The sequence below is a fragment of the Strix aluco genome, chromosome 5 (assembly GCF_031877795.1).
Source record: "Strix aluco isolate bStrAlu1 chromosome 5, bStrAlu1.hap1, whole genome shotgun sequence".
Classification (NCBI taxonomy): Eukaryota; Metazoa; Chordata; class Aves; order Strigiformes; family Strigidae; genus Strix; species Strix aluco.
The window spans coordinates 2,441,887-2,465,430 of NC_133935.1; the positions used below are offsets into that span (position 1 = coordinate 2,441,887).

The window sequence follows — 23,544 nt, forward strand, 5'->3', positions numbered from 1 at the left end:
ACCTACATTTGGGAAACTTACACCAACAAGTACTTTGAGTTGTCAAAAGTGTTTAAAACGGTACCACGAGTAGTTTTGAAAACTCCAGTTAAGAAATTAAAATCAGAGAGTGAGGCGTTTTCCACACGGTTTTCCCACGGGAACTTGGAGGTACAGTTCTGCAGTAGCATCCTTAGGCTCAGTTTTACAGATCTGAGTGTCTGGTTTACACACTCAGCTGCCTCATTTCGTGGTGTTGCAGGGAAAGCTGGGCACTGCTGCTAGAAAATATGGGGGAACTGAGCTAAATATTAATCAAATGCCTTAACACACCGCAGCAAAGCACCTTTGAGTGGCTGGGCTTTGGCTTTAAGTGATTAAAACCTATTTTTTTTTTTAAAAAAGAAGCAAAGCAGTTTGGAGAGGAGGAGAGCTTTGGCTATTGGCTTCCAAACGCGAGTAGCTGAGGAGGCGGCCTTGCAGTGGCTGCAGATCCCCTGTCACCTGCTGTCACCCACCGCGGCTTCCCGCGGCTCTACGCCTCGCTCAGCGCAGCCGCGCAAGTCCCGCGCAAGCCCCGCCGCCGGCAGAGCCACGGCAGGTAACTCCGCCATCGCTTTTTCGGGTTTGCTTTGCTCTCTCCTCACCCTCTTTTCACCTTCAGGACTTCCATCATCTCGAAGTTTTTCATCGCACTAACCCCATTAATCGCTTCCCTTTCTGCTGTAGCTGAGAAGTCATTTTTCTATTTCACACGGACTCGCAGAGGGCTGATTTGTATTTTCGCCTGTAAAGAATTTTGAGTATTTTTTAGGGGTGCGCGGACATCACCCCTCCCCATTTGGGGAGCCAAGCCAGGCAGAGGAGCGCGCCTGGGGGGGGGGGGGGGGGGGGGGAACGTCCCTGTCCTCCTCCGCTGCCCAAGTTGGGGTGAAACACTTCGCGTTTCTCAAGAAGATTTGAATACGGGGAGACCCCCCTCCCCTCACCCCCCAACCCAACCCGCGGGGTTCCCGCCGGCGCCGGGCCGGAACCATTTTGGGGCGGAACTTTTCTGCCGGGGCGGTTGTTTCGCAGCCGGCGGGGGGCGCTCGGCGGAGGGAGCGGGGCAGAGCGAGGCCGCGCCCATGAGGTAACGGCGCGGGAGCCGGGTGCTGGGCGGGGAAGGGGGGGACACGACGGTCCCGGTATCCCCAGTATCCCCGGTGTCCCCGGCGCCTCCAGAGCCGTGAGGGCGGGCGGCCGCAGGGCTGAGCGCGGCCCGGCTGCGGCGGCGGGGGACAGGCCGGGCCCCGGCTCCCCTTCCCCGCCGTGTGAGGGGGGAGAAGTGCCGGCGGGATGTGCTGGCGGGGGATGTTCGGTTACCGGCGGGGGAGAGGGGGTTTAATTCCACTCTCCTGCCCAGCGTGATGCTCCCGGTTTGGGTTTTTTTTTTTTTTTTTTTGCAGAGAGACTCAGCGGTTACGCGGGCTGGGTGGGGGAAAGAGCCTTTCCTCTGCCCGGCGCTTCCTTTGCCTTGAATATTTAAGGTTGTTTTCGGCGATTAAACTGGAAAAATCGTTTGGTTCAATCGAACCATTGACTTGGAAGTTTCAGGGAATAGAGCTCTTACCTCACGGATAGATCCTTAAATAAAACTCGCTTTCTTGAACAGGAGGGAAATAGAAAATTAGAATTGGTTCTGATGAACCCTCCTTGTGTTTGGAGTAAGATGAGCGCTTTCAGGTGTGTCTGGATTAGGGGTGCGATTTCCAGGCTGGCCCGAGCAAAGGTGGTTGGAAAGCAACGCCTTTGCTTAGTCCAACGTGTCTTCTTAAAAGTCAACCGGTGTTGAATGCTGGTGCCCAGGTCCCGTTTCTCTAGGTACGCTCGTTGAAGAAGCGTTTATTACATCTAGGAAGAGAATATTCAAGTTTAGTCACGATTACGCAGCACTCGAAGGCATGGAGAAATCTGAACTTTATCATTTAGAGCCAATTAGCTATTCCGGGTCAATGATAATTGCTGCCACTTATTTGCACAGCTTCTGCATCCAGGAAGCAACTTGAAGGGATTAAAAGGAAACAATGAGGTCTAAAAAGTTGGTACTGAGAGCGTCTTGCGGTGAGACATTTATTTTATGAATTTTGGTCATCAGTAAAGCTTTCTTGGGGATTCTTTCCCCAATACTTCGCTGTGTGGGGTTATAAAATAATACAGTCTTCTCCAGAATAAATAAGTTGTGCTTCCTTCGTGTGTCATTTTTGCAATGTGAATTTACAGCTTTTCCATATATAAAGGAATCTTGTTCTCTCGACTTTGAAGAGTTTTGCTCTAGGTAGGTTATTCTGAATTTTGAATGTGTGAATGTTCTTCAAATGATGGTGCAGCATCTTTGTAGGATGCTGTCGGTGAATGAAGGGAGCATGGAGAAAATAAATATCACAAGAAAAGATTTTTCCACTTGAAAAGACATCCTGGGTGCATTTGCAGAAGAAATCTGTGTGTTTTCCTCGGAAATGCTGATGTCCCTCTATCATAGGGTGGGGTGTTTTGGTTTTGTTCTTTTCTTGTTTGTTTGTTTGTTTGTTTTTTTCAGTTATATGATCTCCATATTTAGGCCTCTTGCTTCCAAATCAGCTTCCCGTGTGTGAACCTGAGAGCTGGCAAGTAGCTTTATGAGCCATAGGGTCTGGCAGAATGCTTATTTGAGGGATTAGGGTCTGCCCTCTGCAATCTCCACAACCACAAACTAAGAAGTGTTTCAAAGGCAAACAAACAACACATCCTTATAAAAACAAACCCCGGAATTAATGTAGTGAAACTTGGGGATTGTAATCAAATTCTCTTCCCAAGATGCAGTCCTCCTTATGCTTCAGACAGAAGACCGTATAGATGATACAGAAATAAGTCTGTGTTTAAAATACCTGCTGAGAAGGAAGTATTTCATGCTATATGGTCTGTTAGAGTAGCCAGGTGGCTGGCAGAGGGCCTCTCGTGATCCTGTGTTGCAAAAGTCTGTTTTCCACAAACATGTTTGAATCAACTGATTATTATGAAAAAAAGAAATTCGAGTCATCCATTCATTTACTTGAAATGAATTATCATTTTAGTGGGTATAATAAATTTTATTGTGAATTTAGACACAGTTATTTTTCAGCTGCATGAATAGCCGTATCTCTGTTAACTTCAAAACATCAGTTGACTGATCTTAAATAGAGCTGTGGTCGGTTTACACACTCCCACTTGTCAGCTTTGTTTCTGTCAGTGCGTTGCTTAACTGGGATGTCACATACAGAGTCTTGATTTTAAAATACTTGATAAGAATAAATAGAAAATGCTAACTAATACATCCGGTTTTCATTTTGGCCTTTTTTAAGGTAGAAGCCTTAAGAGTGACTTGACTTTTTGTTTTGTTTAGGGCTCAGAGATGGATTCATCAGAACGATCAACAATTAGAAGTGAGCAGAAATCCAGGTAATTTACGTTGCAAAGGTTCTACAAAACTGTCTCTTCATGAAAATCTGAAAACACAAGTGGAAATGTATTACTGAAAATTGGGTAGAGGAACAACATCATGCTTAAACTTGAAACGATCCCAGAAAGTAGTTTTTCTGCTGAGTGCTTCATACTCAGTTAAGCTGTTTGTGAGGAATATATATAATATATATATTATATACTTGCTGAGAGGAAACAGTTTGTGCTGAATGTAGCAGGAAGGCTACATGGGGATTATCAGCAACATATTCTTTGTAGGCATTAGCTAGCAACCTTATCTACATGCTTATTAATTGCTTTGCCTGAGGCCATTTTCCAGTTAAACATTATGCTTTTAGCTAGATGGTTTCAGATGATTGTGAAATAAGAGCTGTTAAACATCCATATTACCAGATTAACAGGAATTAAAAATCTGTAAAGGTAGTTTTGAAAGTCAAGAGAGTTCTAACGTTCTGTATTACTGAAATCCTCGTTTGTATACAGTGATTTCACTGTATGATTTAAGTGCATTTTCACTTCTTTGCAAAGTAATCATGAAAGCCAGACCTTCTCGGCCGTTTCTTACTTTGAGAGTAATCTGTGGTTAGTAACATCTGAATCGTGGGCTAGAGGATCCCTTGATCTGAACAAGCATAACTGTTTTCTTATGTTCATGCATCCTAAAGTGAGAATCAAACATACTGCTTTTTCCCAGAAAAACAAAAATATGTTTCTTTGAAATATTGTGACTTGTCCCTTTGAAATAGTTCTATTTACTTTCTATCAGACGTGTATTAAGTAAATCATTGGACACTCCTTTGACTACTTTTTCCAAAATTTCATTTGAAGTGATGTTTGGGTAGCCCAGTGGACTGAAAACTGGTCATTGTCAGTTTGGATCTCACAGACACTAGTGATTTGAAGTTGTTGCCGTCTTTTGGCTTAAATTAATTACGCACAGTTGTCTGAAGTGCCAAGAAGAATTGAAGTACGTTGTGGGTTTGGGGAAGGCTGTGAACTGCTGCCAATACTGTTCTTCAGGGTAGAAGTGGAGAGCAGTTCCTTTTGGTTGGTTCGTGTTTTGCACAAGTGTAGATAGCTCCTCTGGGCTTCTGGAGTCAGTCATGAGATCTTCAGACAAGTCAAAAAAGTGTGCTGTAAAAAAATAAAGGTTTTTGTTTTCTGTTTTAAAGAAAATTCTTAAAAAGTCTAATAAGAAAGCAACCTCGAGACCTTCTTCTTGTAATTGGAACTGGGGTAAGTGCTGCAGTGGCCCCAGGAATCCCTGCGCTGTGCTCCTGGAGAAGCTGCATCGAGGCTGTAATCGAAGCAGCCGAACAGCTGGAGGTGCTTCATCCGGGAGACGTTGCTGAATTCCGTAAAAAAGTAATCAAAGATAGAGACCTGCTTGTGGTTGCACACGATCTCATCAGGAAAATGTCACCAGTGAGTATGTTTGTAAATTACATTGCTTTCTAAAATTATTAATACTTTTAGTTTGTTATTGACAAAAATTCTTTTCAGCTTTCTATAACTTGAAGTTTTTTCTGGTAAAATTTGATATTTTGATGGAAATCAGTACACTGTACGTTTTGGAGAGGCTAAAAAATCCTTGCTTTTTAGTGTAAGGAAGCTTTCATCATAATTAATGCAAGCAAGAGTCCTGACTATTAAATATTCACCATAACGTTTCTTGGGGGTGAAAGAGGAATTTTTCGCTCTGCTGTCTAAAACTAGAGAAACCCTGAAAATACAGGGAGACCTTGACCCTACTGACAGCCTTAGATCACAGACTTAATCACTGCTGCCACTTCGCTGAAGACAGTCCATCCATGCCCAGTTTCTCAGCCGTTTGTTTTAGATTCCAGAGATTTTCAGATTGTGTTAATAGTCTTCTAGCTGCAATAATTAGGGTGACATACATACTGCGAAGTTGTAGGATGTGTTGAGCGTTTTGCAATGTGTGCTGAGCTGCTCCACAAAGTGTAGAGGAGGAGGCTGCATGTATGCTTAGTCTTTTGCAGCAGATTTAATGAGTAGTACGTTTTTCTCAACCAGGAAGCAAAAAAAACCCAAACAAACAAACAACCCAAAATTTCCCCTTTAATAGTATGTCCCAGACTCAGGGAATGATGATTTTAGTTCGCTAACTGATTTTCAAAGCACTAAAAGCATACTGAGAAAGGGGAGGTTTCCAGGCAGTTAGGCCAGGAACTATACTGGGTTTAGAAACAGCCGTTTGTTTTGTGTGTAATACAATTTATTGAGTAGGAATTCGTGTGTTTCACAGAATTGTTACGTGTTCCTGTCAGTCTCAGCAGATACTCTGGGCTTTTAGGAAAGCGTAGCTTTGTGTTTGCTTAGAAGAGATGGGTGAGGATTTAACTGTAGCAAAATGGTTTTGTTTTATTGTACCTGTATTACAAACTTCCTTGAGAAAACCAGACTATTATTTTGAGCTGCATTAAGCGGAGGCAAGAGCACCTGAACGATTTGAGATTGGTTTTGAGGTTTTGTACATTCAGACTTTTAGTGCACTATGTAGGCCTTCTTTGAAAGAAATGCTTCGGCATTAAGTAGAGAAATGATGTGGGTTTTCTGTTGGAGGCGATTCTGACGGTGCACGTGGTCCTTATAAAATGTTCTTCTTTTTCTTTCTTCAGCGTACTGGGGATACGAAGCCCAACTTCTTCCAGGATTGCTTAATGGAGGTGTTTGATAATTTAGAACAACACATTCAGAATCCTGTCATTCTGCACTCAATCCTGAGACTCATGGAGAGAGGCACGATGGTTCTGACCACAAACTATGATAATTTACTTGAAATATTTGGTCAGCAACAGGGTAAACCTATGGAATCTTTAGACTTGAAAGATAAGGATAAGGTATGATGAGAGCAGTAACGTTTTTAGACTTATTATAAGAGAAGGCAGCTTGTAAGCTTCATTGAAAGATGTTTTCCTGTTTAAAGAGTGTCAAGGCTGAAACTTCTGAATTGGTAAAGCACATCTATAAGCTAATAGTTACTTTACGTGTCTTTTTATTCTGAATAATCTGGTAACAGTTACCAAAGAGAATCTCAGTGACACATTTATTAACCAGTTTCCCCCCCCACTCCGTGGAAAAAACCCACACACCTACTTAATTTACGTGAAGTAATGGTTACAATCACAAACATGATTTCACCTAGCTGGTAGTTAATTTGCTGCTTGTATCTTTTCCGTCAGCGTTGCTGGAACTTGCTGCTTGGTTGAATGCTTGTTTAGACCAAAACGCCGGAGATACTTTCAATATCAGTAATCGCCTCTTCGTTATAATTTAAAGCAAGCTGGGTAATTAGTGATTAAAATTATCTCTTGCTGCAGAAAAGTACAAAAGAAGTTACTTCGGCTTTAAGTGGTTTTGTGAGTTAGGCCAGCTGTATATTTTTGCAGAATCTCGGTTATTGTAGGATATTATAGTGTAACAAAAGAATGTAACGTGCATGATGTGCTTTAGGTTCTTCAGTGGGCAAGAGGTCATATAAAATACGGAGTTCTTCATATTCACGGCTTATATACAGATCCCTGCGGAATGGTGCTCGATCCCTCGGGATACAAAGATGTTACTCAAGATCCTGAAGTCATGGTTCGTGTGATCTTTAAAATTTTTACTCTCTTTGGCCAAACTTTTCTATTGTAATCACGGCACAGACGTTACCTAAGGCTAAAGTTTTGTCAGACCACGTAGATTAAATAATTAGGGCGCAGAAAAATGGCAGCGTTACTCAGGAAGCCAGCTATGTTGCTAAGCAACATGCTCTTGTGTACTGCTGCTTTGTAAGTCACAGTCAAAACCCTCAGCTGTATGTTGTTATTCTAGAGTTCTTTGTATTCATCTCCTGGAAGAACATTGGCCCCAAAATACCAGACACCAGAACAAGGATTCCTCACCGACTGATTGCTTGGATTCATTTTTTTAGGGGCTTAAGCTGTTACCAGCTCTCAATCCTGGATTTAATGTCATCTCTTAGGTATTTTAAGATGTCAAACATTTGGTCAAGAATATTAATTTTCCTTATTTACAGAATGACCTAATGGGAGCCTAATATTCTGTCATCATAATTCTTTCAATTTAGAATTCCCTTGCTGGAAATATTTACGTGTGTACTTAATTTTGTAGGGTAACTTTGATTTTGAATATAATTCTTTTGTAGAAACAGTGCTTATGAAATGTCAGTTTGCCCTGATCCTAAAACATGCTGAATTCAGTTCAATAGTGATGTCTCCTCTGCTGCTTCTTTTAAATCTGACATATTTTAAAAGTTCTTACCTTGGCTTTTTGACTACTGAAGTAAATGTAGCCCTTGTGTGTTTCTATTTCTTAACAGGGAGTTCTTCAAAATTTGTATCGAACCAAGTCTTTCTTGTTTTTGGGCTGTGGAGAGACTCTGCGCGATCAGATATTCCAAGCTCTTTTTCTTTACACTGTAAAGAATAAAGTGGATTTAGAACATTATATGTTGGTGCTTAAAGAAAATGAAGACCACTTTTTTAAGCTCCAGGCAGATATGCTGCTGCACGGAATAAAAGTAGTGTCCTACGGCGACTGTTTTAAACAATTCCCGGAGTACGTACAAGATCTGACTGCTCAAATCTGCAAGCAGAAAAGTCCAGGTAATGTATGCTCTTTAATAAGAAAATTTTGAGTAGGTCCCTGGCAGGATGCCATGGCAGAACCACCAGCAGTTGGTGTGAGGTGCTGACCCCGTGCGTGGGCCCGGGTGGCGGCGTTGCTCACGAGTGGCACGCGGAGCTGGAACACGTGGCAAAATTGTAGCCAGATTTCTTTCTGTAAGGTCTGGGGATTCTTGCACATCTGATCTTTAATTCTGAATTTGTCTTTTCGCGAGCGGTTGGTAAAGATGTTTATTTTGTGTAATTTTTTTTGGCGTGAACTACTTCAGTATGTTGAGTATTGCATTATATGAAATACGAGACTAAACGAATTGAAGGCATTAACTGGTGGGATGAGCTGGCTGAGCCACAATATCTGATTAAGCATAGAATGGGAAATGAAATCAGGACACCCGGTAGTGTTTGGTTTAACAAATGGGGAGAAAACCTGAGTGTGAGGATGATGTTTTGTGACAATAAAATGGAAGGGGCTGTGGAATAATACTCCATTTGTGACAGTGAATGGCATTCTGTACAGGGCATTTAATGCTAAAATGGGAAATAACTCCGTACCTTTGCTGAAGGTTAACAGTCCTGCATCGACAGGGAGCTGAATTTTACTAACGAGGTCCATTCACCTACTTCCCCCCACTGCTCCCTTCCATCCTGTTGTCTCTCAACTTGTAAAATCCTTTAGCTGTAAGAATGATGAGCTTTTAATACAAACCCAGGGAAAAACAACAACTATATGTTGAAGGAAAGAGATTTCTTTAATGTTTCCCAAACAAGGACAGTTCTGCTGTGGCTTATCCAGAGAGCTGAGGAAAATAACTAGAGTAACTGACCTTGGGAAGAGTACTGTTTCACAGTTCTCCTGTTTGTCATGCCAGTGAAGTGTTTTGTCTAGAGTTACTCCCAAGTGGTGCATAGCAGGAACCTTCTCCTTGTCCTCCTTAAAAGAAAATTGGAGGTGTACGCCCAAATTCTGTAATGGGTTTTGTAACTGGGTGAACATTACATTTAGACTGGATTAGATTTTTCTTTCCCTGAAGGCTCGAAAAAACATTTAGTGTTTCGCACAACCTCTGGGTTTCAGGAAGTTTGTCTGCAGTGTAGACACTTAAAAGTGAGTTGGGGTGCAGTTTCAGGCACTGAACAAGCCTCAGCCTGCTCGTTTGTTCTTGACATGCTGCTCTTGAGGGATGTGGCGCATGGACTTAGTCTGAGCAGTGTCTAAAGCCTGTTGAGTCTGGTGTATCCAATTTATTGCAAAGCAGCCATTGATCCCAAACCAGAATGTAAGATACATTTACATAAGCTCTAAATGGAAATGACTGCAAAATCAGACTATGATGCTCCCCTTTTTGTTTGGTGGAATTACTGATTGGCATAATATTGCAAGAAGAGGGACCTTACCCTGACTTTGAAATCTTGATCTCATTTACAAGTCAGGATCCTCAAATTACAGAATCACAGGATCATCTCGGTTGGAAAAGCCCTTGAAGCTCCTCCAGTCCAACCATTAACCTCACACTGACCGTTCTCAACTCCACCAGATCCCTCGGCGCTGGGTCAACCCGACTCTTCAACCCCTCCAGGGATGGGGACTCCCCCCCTGCCCTGGGCAGCCCATTCCAACACCCAACAACCCCTTCTGCAAAGAAATCCTTCCTAAGAGCCAGTCTGACCCTGCCCTGGCGCAGCTTGAGGCCATTCCCTCTTGTCCTGGCGCTTGTTCCTTGGGTCAAGAGACTCATCCCCCCTCTCTGCACCCTCCTTTCAGGGAGTTGTAGAGGGCCATGAGGTCTCCCCTCAGCCTCCTCTTCTCCAGACTAAACCCCCCCAGTTCCCTCAGCCGCTCCCCATCAGACCTGTGCTCCAAAATCAAACTTCTCAAATGTGTGTAACTGCTCTTTACATTACCAAACTGCCAGGTTTCATTTTTTTCATGCTTATTTACAACCCCTTTTTTTAAAAAATAGCAGGAGGAGTTTGTTAAAAGGGTTATATGAAAAGAAATGAGAAATGCAGGCCCTGATCATGATAGGGGACTTCAGCCACCTGGACATCTGCTGGCAAAGCAGCACAGCCAACTGCAGGCAGTCCAGGAAACTACAGGAGTGCATTGAGGACAACTTCCTAGTCCAGGTGATGGAGAGCCTGACCAGAGGAGAGGCACTGCTGGGCCTGTCCTTCGCTGTCAGAGGGGACCAGGTTGGAGGGAGCCTGGGCTGCAGCACTCCTGCCCTGCAGGAGTTCTCAGTCTCCAGACGAAGTGACTCAGCCACTACCTGTCATATTTGAAAAGTCATGGCAGATTGGGGAAGTTCCCAGTGATTAGAAAAGGGGAAACATAACCCTCATTTTTAACAAGGGAAAAAAGAGCTGGGGAACTAGAGGCCAGTCTGTCTCACCTCTGTGCCCAGTGGGATCAGGGAGTGGATCCTCCTGGAAACTTTACTGGGGCACATGGAAAACAGAGAGGGGATTGGTGACAACCAACATGACTTCATGAAGGGCAAATTGTGCCTGACAAGTTTGGTGGCCTTCTGTAACGGGGTTACAGCGCTGGTGGGTAAGGGAAGAGTGACTGATGGCATCCACCTGGACTTGTGCAAAGGTCTGACGCTGTCCTGCATGACATCCCTGTCTCTAAACTGGAGAGACGTGGATCTGACGGACAGAGCACTCGGTGGATCAGGAATTGGCTGGATGGTCACACGCAGAGTCACCGTGAACAGCTCCATGTCCCAGTGCAGAGCGGTGACGAGCGGCGTTCTCAGGGGTCGGGACCAGTTTAACATCTTTGTCAGGGACAGGGACAGCGGGATCGAGGCAGCATCAGCAAGTTCCCACCGACACCGAGCTGTGTGGTGCAGGGACACGCTGAGGGAAGGATCCATCCGGAGGGACCTGGGCAGGCTGGAGAGGGGGGACGGGCCAACCTCATGGAGTTCAACAAGGCCAAGGGCAAGGTCCTGCCCATGGGCCGGGGCAATCCCCAGCACAAATCCAGGCTGGGCGAGGAGGGGATAGGGATAGGGTGAGGGGGAATGGTTTCAAACTGAAAGAGAGGAAGTTTAGATGAGATCTAAGGCAGAAATTGTTCCCTGTGAGGGGGGTGAGGCCCTGGCACAGGTTGCCCAGAGAAGCTGTGGCTGCCCCCTCCCTGGAAGGGTTCAAGGCCAGGTTGGACGGGGCTTTGGGCAACCTGGGCTAGTGGAAGGTGTCCCTGCCCATGGCAGGGGAGGGGGGGTGGATGATCTTTAAGGTCCTTTCCAACCCAAACCATCCTGTGATTCCAAATACAACCTTGCCCTTTTGGGATGTTGCATAAAAGTATAAAAACTTGTTGCATGTTCACTTGAGCTGTCTCTGTCTCTTACACTTCTCTAGATGCTGATCGAGTGGACAGCACAACACTGTTGGGTAAGTAATGTTGTTATTTTCACAGAAAGTTCCATAATCTATCAGAGAGATAAAAATAAGTCTGTCTTACTAAGTAATTAAATGATTATTGTGCAGTCCTCTGATTTAGCTTGGAAAGTCTGTTTAACAGATTCTGTTTTTACCCTCTTACTTTCTTTCTGCATGTTAGCAGGTAACTGCTGTCAATAAAATGACAAATAATAGACTGGAAAAGCTCCATAAAATGTATATAAAAAATTATTAATGCTGATCAGAGTATTCTAAGGTAATACTAACACCCATGAGGTTTTGGCTTAAATTTGCAAACATACATTTGGCTATTTTGAATGCTTTCCTTAAGAAGACATAGAAAAGTGAATCTCAAGCTTAAGCGTGTGGTGCTGAAGGTGAATTTTTGGTTAACTGTTGTTTGTGTATCTTTCTGATACTTCTGTGTATAAGCAGAGCAGTAATACATTCCAATTTCTGGTATAAAATAGGAAAACTTCCCTGTGAAACCACACTTCAACTTAAAAAGATTACACTTCGAAGGTATTTGTGCTGCTGCTGCTGCAAATATGAAAATTGTATAAAAGTATCATTTCATTATTGCATGTCAGAGTCTGTGGCACAGCAGGAAATGAAAACTCCCCACTTTTTCACAGTCAAAAAGTACACAAGGTCCAAGATACTTGTGGGCAGCTGTGAAGTCAGAGATCACTTCTGTAATCCCAGCTAGATTTTAAGCTTATCTGTCTTTCAGATGAGTTCATAAATCTCTTTTTCAGTAAAGTACAATCAGGCATCAGTGGAGAAGGAACCAGAAACTTGAGCACAATTTCTTCCAGTACCACTTAACATAGAGCTCCTTCACTGACTTACTAACACCCTCCTTACAAGTAATTTTAGCAGCCTTGTATTTTGGAATACATAGCAAGTAAAAAGAAAAAAGATAATTATTCCTTAATACAAATTTGTATAATAGCCTGCAAAAACTATATCTGGAGTTTTAAGGGATGGATGTCCTGATTTTGAAGGAATTTCCCTTCCCTTTTGATGTCCAGCTGTGCTGTTTATACTTTCAACAGTAGCTCACACCAAGAATTTTTTTCCTCTGAATAAGGGATCCAAACTTTTTAGAGGAAGCTTCTCACCTCTGAACGCCCCAGGCATTGTCACCCAAAATCAAGAACTAAGCTTTTTGTACAATTGGCTACTTCCTGGTTTATATGTTAGTACCACAGCTCAGTGTTGGGGAAGAGCTCGAGATCTCTGAACTGGTGCAGGCTTGCAGTAGGGTTAGTGTTAGAGTTCAGAGTCCAAATCCAAGAACCTCAGTGAACCAGTATTTTGTTTATCTTAATATTTGGTGCTTATAATAAAAAGTACACAAAGCACACATATGTAGCAATGTTAAATTTTTATTTTCCCCTTCCCTCCACAGGAACTTCATGTGTGGACTGTGCCAAAAGGAAGTTAGGAGAAAATGGCACTGACTCTCCTAAGAGAATCAAGCAGTCAGATAATGGTATAGCCACTGTTTAATGAAAAACCCACCCAAAGAGAACCCAGCCCAGAAGCTTTTTAACAGTAGGTGTTTTACGTCTGCTGCATGGGAAGTTTTAGACTGAGTATTTCCATGGTTTTAAGTGGAATAAAAACTGTGTATTTTAGCCTTTTGTTTTCTAGAGCTGTCAATGTGTGCTGTACGTACAGCTTGCGAGTCACACTAAGCACTTCCATACTACTGCCCTACCTGCGCAGGCATTTAGGAGCAGGTGAAACTTTGCCTGTGCTTCAAGCCAAGTGAAGCCACAACAGAGGTAATGTGTGAATTGTGAAAAATGACTTTTGGCGTACCTGCAACTATCTGTGAGTTGCCATTCACATGGTTTTCTCTTTTCTCATCAGCTGAACTGCAGTTCGGCTGCTGGAGGTTGAACTCTGCAGGGGTCTGTCAGCACAAGACTGCTCGCAAGCTCCAGATTCCTAAGCTGTTAGGAGCAAAAATTGTTGTTCCACACTTATAGAACCCACATCATGATAACCTGCTTATTTTACATTTTCAGCATGAGTGTTTGTTTGTCAGTCTGTTAAGGTGTGAGATCACACGGGGAGAAGAGGATGCAACAGTAAGGTAGCAGCAAGGACATACCACGTGGATGTCGGGGCTTACTGACCTACTTGCAGTGTATTTCTGTGGAAATATTTTAAAAATGGTTGGTTAAATGATAAAGTATGCTGCTGGTTATCTCAGAAGGCAGATAATGGATAGTCTGGATGCAGCAGAATTAAAACCAGTTAGTGTCTAATCATGTATCTGTAGACAATTTCTAGCACGTTTGACTTCAGTTAAAGACTCGAAGGATTAAGGTCAGGCACTGCGTTAACGGTGGTTTTCTGAGGTGCTGTTACTTCACCCACCACCAAGTTGTCTCAGCACTAAACTGACATAATTACCAGTCTAGTTGCTAATGCTGGTAGTCTGTAATTTTCCAGCCAGCTGCCTCTCACCTCCGTGTCTGCCAGAGAGCACCATCAGGAGCGTTCGTTGTTCTGACAGCGGCACGTTCCTCGCTGGCAGTCCTGGAGGGCCGCTTCGGTCAGGTTTCTCCGCTCCTCTTCGCTGGGGATTTGATCTGTTACACCTTCTGACATCCTATCTAACGGGGGTTGACACGGCGGGGAAGCGATGGTGCTCTCAGCTGAGCTTTCTGTCTGAACTGGGGTATGTCAGCTCTTTACTCCCAGGTCACAAAAGCAATTTCTGCTTGTTCAGTGAATTTTTCATTTTGTACACATACATACAAGGGAGGGGCCTGCTTCTTTCTAGACTAATAACTAGGGGTAGAGGGGTAGAGTTTTTGTGGTGCGGAAGTCTTTGTCCCTCGTCTGAAGTAGGTAAAGATCTGCAGATTTTGCCTAGAAAAGCGATCTTAAACAGCGCAGGCACACTGACTCTTGTCTCTTCTACCCCAGAAGAAAACCCAGTTGTCTCTAATTGAGAGTCTGGAAATCATACTTGGGGGGTTTAGTATGTGAGATAATTGCTAAGGACTTCACCTATCAGTTCTCAAGGTTTCAGCTGTGTTTTTTTAAAAGGTAAAAATCAAAACCAGCCCAAATATAGCCCATACTCATCGTCTCCCTTTGAGAGACTGTATTTATCCACACACCACTCTTGAAAATTAAGTCTTTTAGCATCATGTGTAGCATTATCTGTGAGACTTTAAGATTTGCTTCTCCAGTCAGTGTGAATGGGCTGTTTTGAGAAGTGACCAGGCACGCTCTTTTGGATGCCAACGTATCGGCTTAGACTAATTCTTCAAGCTGCAGCAAAATTAATCAGATGAACTATTTTTATGGCCCTGATTACTGCAGTTATTTAAGCCCAACCCTAAAGTCGTATGTCATATAACTCCTTATCTCGTGCCTGAAGTCAGACCCCCCCTTTGGTAAGGATCAGCCCACACATCACACTGGTGATTCTTCCATTTTGTAGACGCTGCTGAACTGCACAACAGCCTCCACAGGTGCCATTTAGGTGTAGCCTGAAAAGCAGATAACTAAGTAAGGGGTTATTTTTATTCCTCACATACACAATAAGAAGGTAGAAATGCCTAGTTTGGGTTTTGGTTCCCTCCCCCCCATCAAAGAATATATTTTAGTCATTTTAGGCATGGGATTGCCTTGCAGCTACCTCAGGGTTTAAAATACAGTCAAAAGGGACAGAACCAGAAACCTGTCTGTTCATTTATCTGCTAATTGAAAGAGTAACATGTTTAAGGCCCTGTTCAGATTATAACCAAGGACCATGAAAGACCTAACCCTACAAACTGGCATGTTAAATGTTTGCTGATTGTATGGTAGATGGCTCTTTTTCTACTTAATTTTTTAAAAAAACAGGAGTAAGATATTTACTGAAAACAAGCCTGTTGACCATTTATTATCGCTCAAGCTGTGTAATGAAGTTGATAGGACATACACTCTTTTAATAAAATATTTAAAGCCAAATGGGCCATTCTTGTATGGTAGCTAAAATGTACAGCTTTCACCACTGAGACTGTTCAATTCTTTACTGTGTTCTTCTATTTCAACCAACTGTTCCTAGCAAATAGTTTAAAAATTACAAACCAACCCAGAACTTCTGTATTTGCAACAGAGATGTTTGCAAATCACTAGAGGCTGCTCTTCTAGTCATCCCTCACACTATTGTAAGTATTCCCACAGCTGTCAGTGGATTCTGAATTAAGGGACTGATGCTAGCACTTGCACTCAAGAGTAAATAATTTTATTTAATAAATGTGGCAGCAACATTAAGTGTTTGATAAACATTTATCTCGAGTGTAAGTGGACACGTTTATGTTGTTGAAATGTTGCCCCAGGAACACATTCCACGCCTTCCTTGCGCAGTAACCCCATGTCCAGACACCAAATGTTGTACACACACCACAAGCACAGCATTAGCAACGCGTTACAAGGGTGAGCAGCACGGTGGACAAAAGGAAGGCAGGATATCAACAGAAGAAGATGTAATTACAAACAACCATAAACCAAATAAAGCTCTTCACACTGAGGTGGAACACAAGCCAGGGGAACTGATTTGAGCTCTCTCAAACAGGGTTTTGTAACCAATTTCATTAACTTGGCTTCTTAGCTGAAGCACGGCCATCAACACAAACCTGAGGGTACCAGCACAGCTACGTAACAACAATCTCAACTGGAAACCAATATCCTTCTTTCTAAGAACTTTCTAAGTTCCACCTGTACAGCATCAGACTCACACCTGCTTTATTCTTTCTGCTTTTGGTGGGGGTAGAATACCTCAAAGGTGAATTTTTTCCAGGTTACATCACACCTCTAGAGAGAGATCATGAGCTGTTGTAACATTAACTCCTATTTTCATAAGGTTGCAGTGGAAGACAAGTCTCACTGAGTGTCACAAAGGACACATACGATAATGGGCAGATTGCAGCATCTTGTTTTAAAAAAACAGGAAATAAGAATCTTATCTAGAGGCAAATAGGTGCAGCTGGAACACAAAAGAAACTGGAGAGGTCTTGACCAGTGGTGGTGTGCATCTAAACAGTGCACTGGAGCTATGGCTAACACATTACTTCTCCTAAGAAAAGAAAGAGGCTTCTTCTTGGTGACAGGATGCTTATGTGAACCTCTACTCCTTCATCTTAAGGCCAGAAAAGCCCCAAAACAGTTAAAGAGAAAACTTTGCATACCAGAATGTAACAACCTCTGGCTTGCTCTTGTTAACAAAACTCTATCCGTGAATAAGTTACTTCCTTCAATATTTTAGAAAAGTGCTTAGTGTGAAAGGTAACTGCTTCTCTATCAACCTGTAATAGGCACGTTCCAGCTCAGATCTGTAACAGTTGGCTGTGAACAGAGATTCTGGCTGTTTCCACCTGGCCCTGAAGTCATCCACACTTCATTCTGGAACGGAACGGGGCGTGTGCTTCTCTGTTCTCTCCTGCTCGCTGCTCTCTGGATACTCGGTGAGATCCAAAGTCAGTACTCGACTGAACATAAAGTCATCGCGCTGAGAAGAGGAAGGATCGTACAATTTAAAACATTTCTGTTATCTAAAATCAGCATTTCAGAAATGACTGCGAGATACAATAATGAGCTTCAGTTACCAAAATGACCTTTTCACCGAGGCAGTACCTGCACTCGTTTCTGAACACAAAGTAGTTCAAATCTGGCAACACAACTATGTACGTGATGCGCTTAAGGGGTAAATCAGCAATTCAACAAAAACCACTGCGTATTATTTAACAAAATTTGGTAATAATTAATTGTTACCTCTGGACACACTCCAATCAATGCATCTGCTTTGGAATAAAACTCTTCCTTTAGGGAAATAACTATCATTTGAAACTGCTCATGTGCCTGTTCTCTAATGAAACTTGATACCTTTGGAAAGAAGCCAAATATTTCAGTAAGTTAGTTCTGGCAGACTTAAACCATGCTCTAATTAGGGAATGAGGAGGAACTAAACCAGGTTAGCTGCAGAATTCAGTAACGAAATAGGATAAAAATGAGAAGTAAAAGGGTTTTAAGACAGATACTTTGCATGTTCTTAAGACAACCCCTCAGATTTGCTGCTTTGTGAAAATGCATAAGAAAATAATCATTCACTCCAGTGAATAAAGTTACAGAAAAAGGCTGGTGCCAATGAAAAATATTTTACTCAATAAACTACAAAGGAAGGTGGAAATTCCTGAATAAGGAAAAAAAGTGTGAAAAGGTTGTTACTGGCAGTATACCAAGATCTTAAATACACATTAGTTCGCTGCAGACATTTTTTTCGGTGATCTGCAAAATAAAGGTACAAATATTAAGTTATAAATTGGTAACTGAATAAGGCAGTATCCCACAATATAAATTAAATGCTGAATAAAGGAAAAGGAGTACATTTTAAATTAGACTTCTGTCTGCAGAGTTATATCTACACGATATGGAAGTAGGGTTTTTTTAATGGAAGAATTGCCTTTAGTGAGTTACGTAATTCACACTCATTTTACAGTATAATTACAAGTAAACTACTGGAGATCTGCTTTAGTAAATCCTTAAGCTGAAAGAATGGAAAAAGACTTTATTCTAAGCAGAAAACCTGAATACCAGTGAGGACTAGCAACATACAGTTTTCCATGTATCCTTTTTGCTCACTTGCAGATTTAATTTCTCTCTCTGAAGGTTTTGGTGCTTTGCAGTAGCAACTGCATCTTCCAGATAAGGGAAGAGATAGGGAAGACCCTGGCAGCAGGGAAACATTAATTATACTCGCAGATCACTGCAATTTTGCTTTTGCTCATTCGACAATTTAAGATGCTTTTCACACGTGCTTAAAGAATAATCCAACTCCCCTTATAACAATACCTAGCTAGATGTTGAAGCCAATTAAAAGGAATTTTTCTAGGAAGCTGCTATTTTGTCAGCCCCTTCCTGCATGACAGCTGCTCTCCAAGCGTACCCGAGGTGGAGTGAGCTGCCGCCCTTTCAGCAACGCTGGCCCAAGGCCTCCCGCGGCGTCTCGGAGCTTACAGAACGGGTAGAAACCCAACTCAACTTCAGGAAGCTCAGCTTAACTTCCCAGTCAGAGATGGGCCCCAAAGACTCAATTAAAGGCTTACTGTAGACTACTGAGGCAATCTCAGGGTTAACTCTAATGTGTAATATAATCCAAGTTTAATAGCTCTTTGGCTATAAAGTATTTATGGATGTTATTTTTATAAATATACATTAGACCAGAACTTGCAACACTTAAGCTTTCTGCATTAATGTTATTTTCTTGAATATACATCTTAAAAACACACATTATTGAAGCTGATGTGTCAAATGAAATACGGTAAGTTCAAACTGTCAAACTGCTACCAACTGAAGGTTAAAAGCCTAGGAACTGTTTGCCTGACAACTGGTAATGCGATCATCTTTTGTGGGCTACGAATGTGCTTTTTATCTGAAAAAGAGTAACCTGGAATAGAAGTCTCATACAACCGTTATTTCAGGCCTAAACTAAATAGATTTTAAACCAGATAAGACAGTGTAATCAATCTCTTTATCCCAACAACCTGTAATGAAAAGCAGCCATCTTTCTACAAAAGATACCATTATATGGTTGATAAAAGGAAAATGTGAAGGACCAACTTACTTTATCGATGTTTGTGTTATCCAGGGCAGCATCTATCTCATCTAAAACAAAAAAAGGTGCTGGCCGAAAACTGTAGAAGACAAGACAGTATTTTGCATTTAGATGCAAAAATGTTTATTAACATTCTAATTACTTTAGAGATTCACTTACTCTATCGTATTTTGATAGAAAGAAAAAGGGGGGGAAAAAGAGAGAGAAAGAAAAAGGGGGGGAAAAAGAGAGAGAAAGAAAAAGGGGGGGGAAAAGAGAGAGAAAGAAAAAGGGGGGGAAAAAGAGAGAGAAAGAAAAAGGGGGGGAAAAAGAGAGAGAAAGAAAAAGGGGGGGAAAAAGAGAGAGAAAGAAAAAGGGGGGGAAAAGAGAGAGAAAGAAAAAGGGGGGGAAAAAGAGAAAGAAAAAGGGGGGGGAAAGAGAGAAAGAAAAAGGGGGGGAAAGAGAGAGAAAGAAAAAGGGGGGGAAAGAGAGAGAAAGAAAAAGGGGGGGAAAGAGAGAGAAAGAAAAAGGGGGGGAAAGAGAAAGAGAAAGAAAAAGGGGGGGAAAAGAGAGAGAGAAAGAAAAAGGGGGGGAAAAAGAGAGAGAAAGAAAAAGGGGGGGAAAAAGAGAGAGAAAGAAAAGGGGGGGGGAAGAGAGAGAAAGAAAAAGGGGGGGGAAAAGAGAGAGAAAGAAAAAGGGGGGGAAAGAGAGAAAGAAAAAGGGGGGGAAAGAGAGAAAGAAAAAGGGGGGGAAGAGAGAAAGAAAAAGGGGGGGAAGAGAGAAAGAAAAAGGGGGGGAAGAGAGAAAGAAAAAGGGGGGGAAGAGAGAAAGAAAAAGGGGGGGAAGAGAGAAAGAAAAAGGGGGGGAAGAGAGAAAGAAAAAGGGGGGGAAGAGAGAAAGAAAAAGGGGGGGAAGAGAGAAAGAAAAAGGGGGGGAAAGAGAGAGAAAGAAAAAGGGGGGGAAAGAGAGAGAAAGAAAAAGGGGGGGAAAGAGAGAGAAAGAAAAAGGGGGGGAAAAAAAAGAAAATTTTTCTAATTACTTCAGAGATTCGCTTACTCTATCATACTTTGATAGAACTTTGATAAGAAGTAATGCCAGGTAAAGGACTTTAGTAATGCTCGAATACCCTATTAGAAGATTTTTTGAACATGTTTGTAAGTGTAACACTCTCTACCTTCCCGCCACTTACTCAGCCACACACTTGGGTAATACCGTAACACTTTTTCACCTGTGGATAGCAAACACGAGAGCCAGAGCTGCCACAGATTTTTCACCTCCTGACAAACTGTCCATCGGCATGAAGCGTTTTCCCGGAGCCACGCAGTTAAAGCCGATGCCTTCCAGATAAGGCTCCTCAGGATTTTCAGGACTAAGGAATGCCTGGAAACGCATACATTTCATTATTAACAGTGACATTTATAAAATTATTAAGATGGATATTATTTAGGTTTAAGTACTGACTGAGCTAGTGTCAAAACTGTAAATTAGCTTCATTTGTAGGAAACACCTATTCATCTATACAGAAGAGCAGCACTAAAGTTTCCCAGTGAATATGCCTTTGTTAATGAACCATGAGCTAGGAGGCTAATTAACAAAACCCTTTGGAAATGGCTCCACATATTTGTTATTTACAAACTTTCAACAAACTTGGTTTTATCACCTTTTATGTAATTGCTTTATTTTTCTTTATTAAAATTTTACACTTCAAAAGCAGTTTTCTTTTTGTTTGGAAGTAAATATACTTCCAAAATCAGTCTTTTTTTAAAAGGTTAGTTTTACAAAATCCAGCTTTGAGCTGGAGAAAGCTTTTCATGTAGGTAGGCTATCACTATACTTTGTATCCTGGTTCCCAAGTCCAAAAATTAAAAGTATTATTTTAAAGGAATGGCCATTTTACCAAACCATTAAAAAGTATGATGGGTAAGTTAATTGCTACGTGGTTTATTTCTCCCATTAAATAGAAGAGACAATAAAATAAAACTATCTTTTCTCCTGTCACAAGTGGATACAAATAAAAGAAAGATTTCCACAGCTGACACTCATTTCAAATGGCTCCTCTCAGATCACAGATGCAGTGGAAGAAAAAACAAAACACTGCATGTGCTTTGATTTAAAATAATTTCTGTGGTAAATAGTCCTGGAAGTAAGCTATAGTGCTTGCAGTCTCTGTTTTGCTGAAGGTACGTGTATTGTCCTCTTTTCCTCTGTTGACAGAACGCCTGTCATTGTTATGACAATGTTTTTTGACTGTAAAAACGTCAAATATCTCGCACTGAACTCCCAGTTCTGAGCCGTTGCATGTATCTGTGCAAGAGGAAGTGTTGGGATGGACACTGTTAGCAAAAATCATCGTGTAGTTTACGAGGGTACATTTATTCCTTGCTCATCAAGATACGAAAGGAAGGATGTTTCTCTCTCCACAGAAGAGGAATGGAAGAGAACCGGTGGCTAACTCAGCACTGATTTTGTGTATGTACAATTTCTTAGACAGTAGTTTCTTTTAAAGTACTTCTAACACACATGTTGATGAAATAAACTTTACTAAGCAATATATTTAGTGCATGAATGTTCCGAGTCCAGAATCTCTGGAACTTAAAGTAAGTCGATCTATCAGTAGTAGAGCATTATTAATAAATGTTATAATAATATTAAGAAATATTAAGGAATTTTCAGGTTAAAAATTGTTAAGGTTGCTTAAAAAGCATCCGTTGAAGCCGCAACCTAGGCCAGCTCCTCTGATGGCAGAACTAACCCTTTCCTTAGCTAAGGGGAGCGATTGCCACGCACAGAGCAATCATTTCTCCTCCGATGAAATTAGACCGGCGTCCTTCAGCAGCTCCATTAGCATCTAGTTGGCAGTTTCAGCTTCCCAGCTGATCACAGGATAATCTCCTGACCACTGTGGCTCAAACCAAGGCACAGCAGCACAGACCTCAGGAAGAAAGCACCCAACTCCTTATTTTTGGCGATGCATGTGGGAAATACTGGTTGTTTCAGAGTAATGCAAAGTCAAGGCCTGCCTGATGTTTACTCTAGGGGAGAAGGTAGTGCCCAGTAATCAGGAAGAAAGAAATGCTTTATTTTCCCATCCAACCTAGAAGCAGAAAGGCTATATTAAAGATATTTAAGGTGTTCTCTGAATATCTGACTCTGAGGGAAAACACAAAACCTGAAGTTGAAGACAGACAAGAGTTCAAGCCTGAGCCCTCTGAACATTCAACTATCTACAGAATTTGATATAACCAAAGCATCTGGGAGTTTCCTCTTTACTTCTGGCATTCATACTGGAACACCAGCAAACATTAACACAATTGTGACACAATTCTTCTACAGGTTTCTTGGAAGTTGCAAACATATTCTCTCTTTTTTTAAATATTTAAGTGGGGTATAAAGATCTTCAAAACCTCACGCAAGACGCTAGCAGTGAAATAGCGATCTATGACACTTAGTTTTATCTATGCTCATGATTAAGTGTTTTAAAATACTTATTACTGGTATTGCTAGATCTGTAAACCAAGGTTATTTTTAATTTCAGTACTCAAATATATTTCACATTTTTGTCATAATAATTTACAAGTCTGCTCAATAGTTCCCGATTTTGTTAACACTTTAGATCACATTTCTCTGTCTCATGTCAAGCATGCCTTGGCATGTTACCTACTCCTCCTCTGACCCTAAAATTCTAAAGTCTTTATTACTTGTGTAATTTTCTTCTTCAGAACTGAAACTGTCTTTGGAAACCAGAAGTGTTACTAAGTTCTCTTATTCTAGATAACAAAGCATCAAGCAGTGCTCTGAGCCAAGAACCTAAGAACATCACACACCTGAGCACTGCTGTTTCTGCAAAGTTTCTTGTAGATCTGATCAATAGCTATGGAGGCATGCTCAAAGCACCGGCTAAAAAGCTCGTATCTCCTTTTTTTCACCTGTTCAAATTCTTGCTTGCACGTTCTGGCCTCCTTTCTGCTGGTCTCAAAAGCTACAAAGAAAATTACTGAAATTACTCCACAATAAGCCTTTAAGCAGAACAAATATATATTGTGTATCGTAACAAGCATCAAGGAAAATATTTACTGCAGAAAAAGGTTCTAATGCACATACAAGGAGCATACCAATATTATGAGTTTCCTTCCAGATTTCAAATGGAGGCTCCAAAACCAGGAAAGCTGGGGTGTGTTCAATCTGCTCTATGCCACATTTGCCTGGAGCAATGAACAAAATTCTTCTCCTAATTCCTTCTGGAAGCTGGGTGGCCTTAAGCAGCACCAGCATTTACCTGTTACAGCCTCAGAACTCCTGGGTTTTCTTAGTATGTCAGTGTCTGTGATGCTCTTTGAGGATACCAATAATTTTGTATTAATGCTCATGTCTGAGTTCTGGACAACATATATATGTTCCTTCAATTATTTA

General features: G+C 41.7%; 2 protein-coding genes across 5 annotated transcripts in view; one reads left to right on the forward strand and one right to left on the reverse strand.

The window, feature by feature from the left end:
* Positions 1-562: 562 nt before the first annotated feature.
* On the forward strand, positions 563-13,171 carry FAM118A (family with sequence similarity 118 member A). Of its 4 annotated transcripts, none has more exons than XM_074825622.1 (8): positions 563-580; positions 3,380-3,435; positions 4,629-4,881; positions 6,099-6,320; positions 6,934-7,062; positions 7,805-8,090; positions 11,487-11,519; positions 12,943-13,171. In XM_074825622.1, the coding sequence occupies exons 2-8, from the start codon at positions 3,389-3,391 to the stop codon at positions 13,041-13,043; spliced, it is 1,071 nt and encodes a 356-aa protein (XP_074681723.1). In that variant the 5' UTR covers positions 563-580; positions 3,380-3,388; the 3' UTR covers positions 13,044-13,171. The 4 variants fall into 4 exon arrangements, with proteins under 4 accessions (XP_074681723.1, XP_074681720.1, XP_074681721.1 ...); XM_074825619.1 differs by lacking the exon at positions 563-580 and adding an exon at positions 1,068-1,111; XM_074825620.1 differs by lacking the exon at positions 563-580 and adding an exon at positions 1,294-2,296.
* A 3,739-nt stretch (positions 13,172-16,910) lies between these two features.
* Positions 16,911-23,544, reverse strand: part of SMC1B (structural maintenance of chromosomes 1B) — a 33,623-nt gene continuing 26,989 nt past the window's right edge. The window contains exons 21-25 of the mRNA XM_074825279.1: positions 22,959-23,113; positions 20,363-20,514; positions 19,165-19,234; positions 17,316-17,426; positions 16,911-17,052 (exon numbers count right to left, since the gene is read on the reverse strand). Of these exons, the coding sequence (XP_074681380.1) occupies positions 16,942-17,052; positions 17,316-17,426; positions 19,165-19,234; positions 20,363-20,514; positions 22,959-23,113 (599 nt within the window). The 3' untranslated portion in view covers positions 16,911-16,941. The remainder of the gene's footprint in view (positions 17,053-17,315; positions 17,427-19,164; positions 19,235-20,362; positions 20,515-22,958; positions 23,114-23,544) is intronic.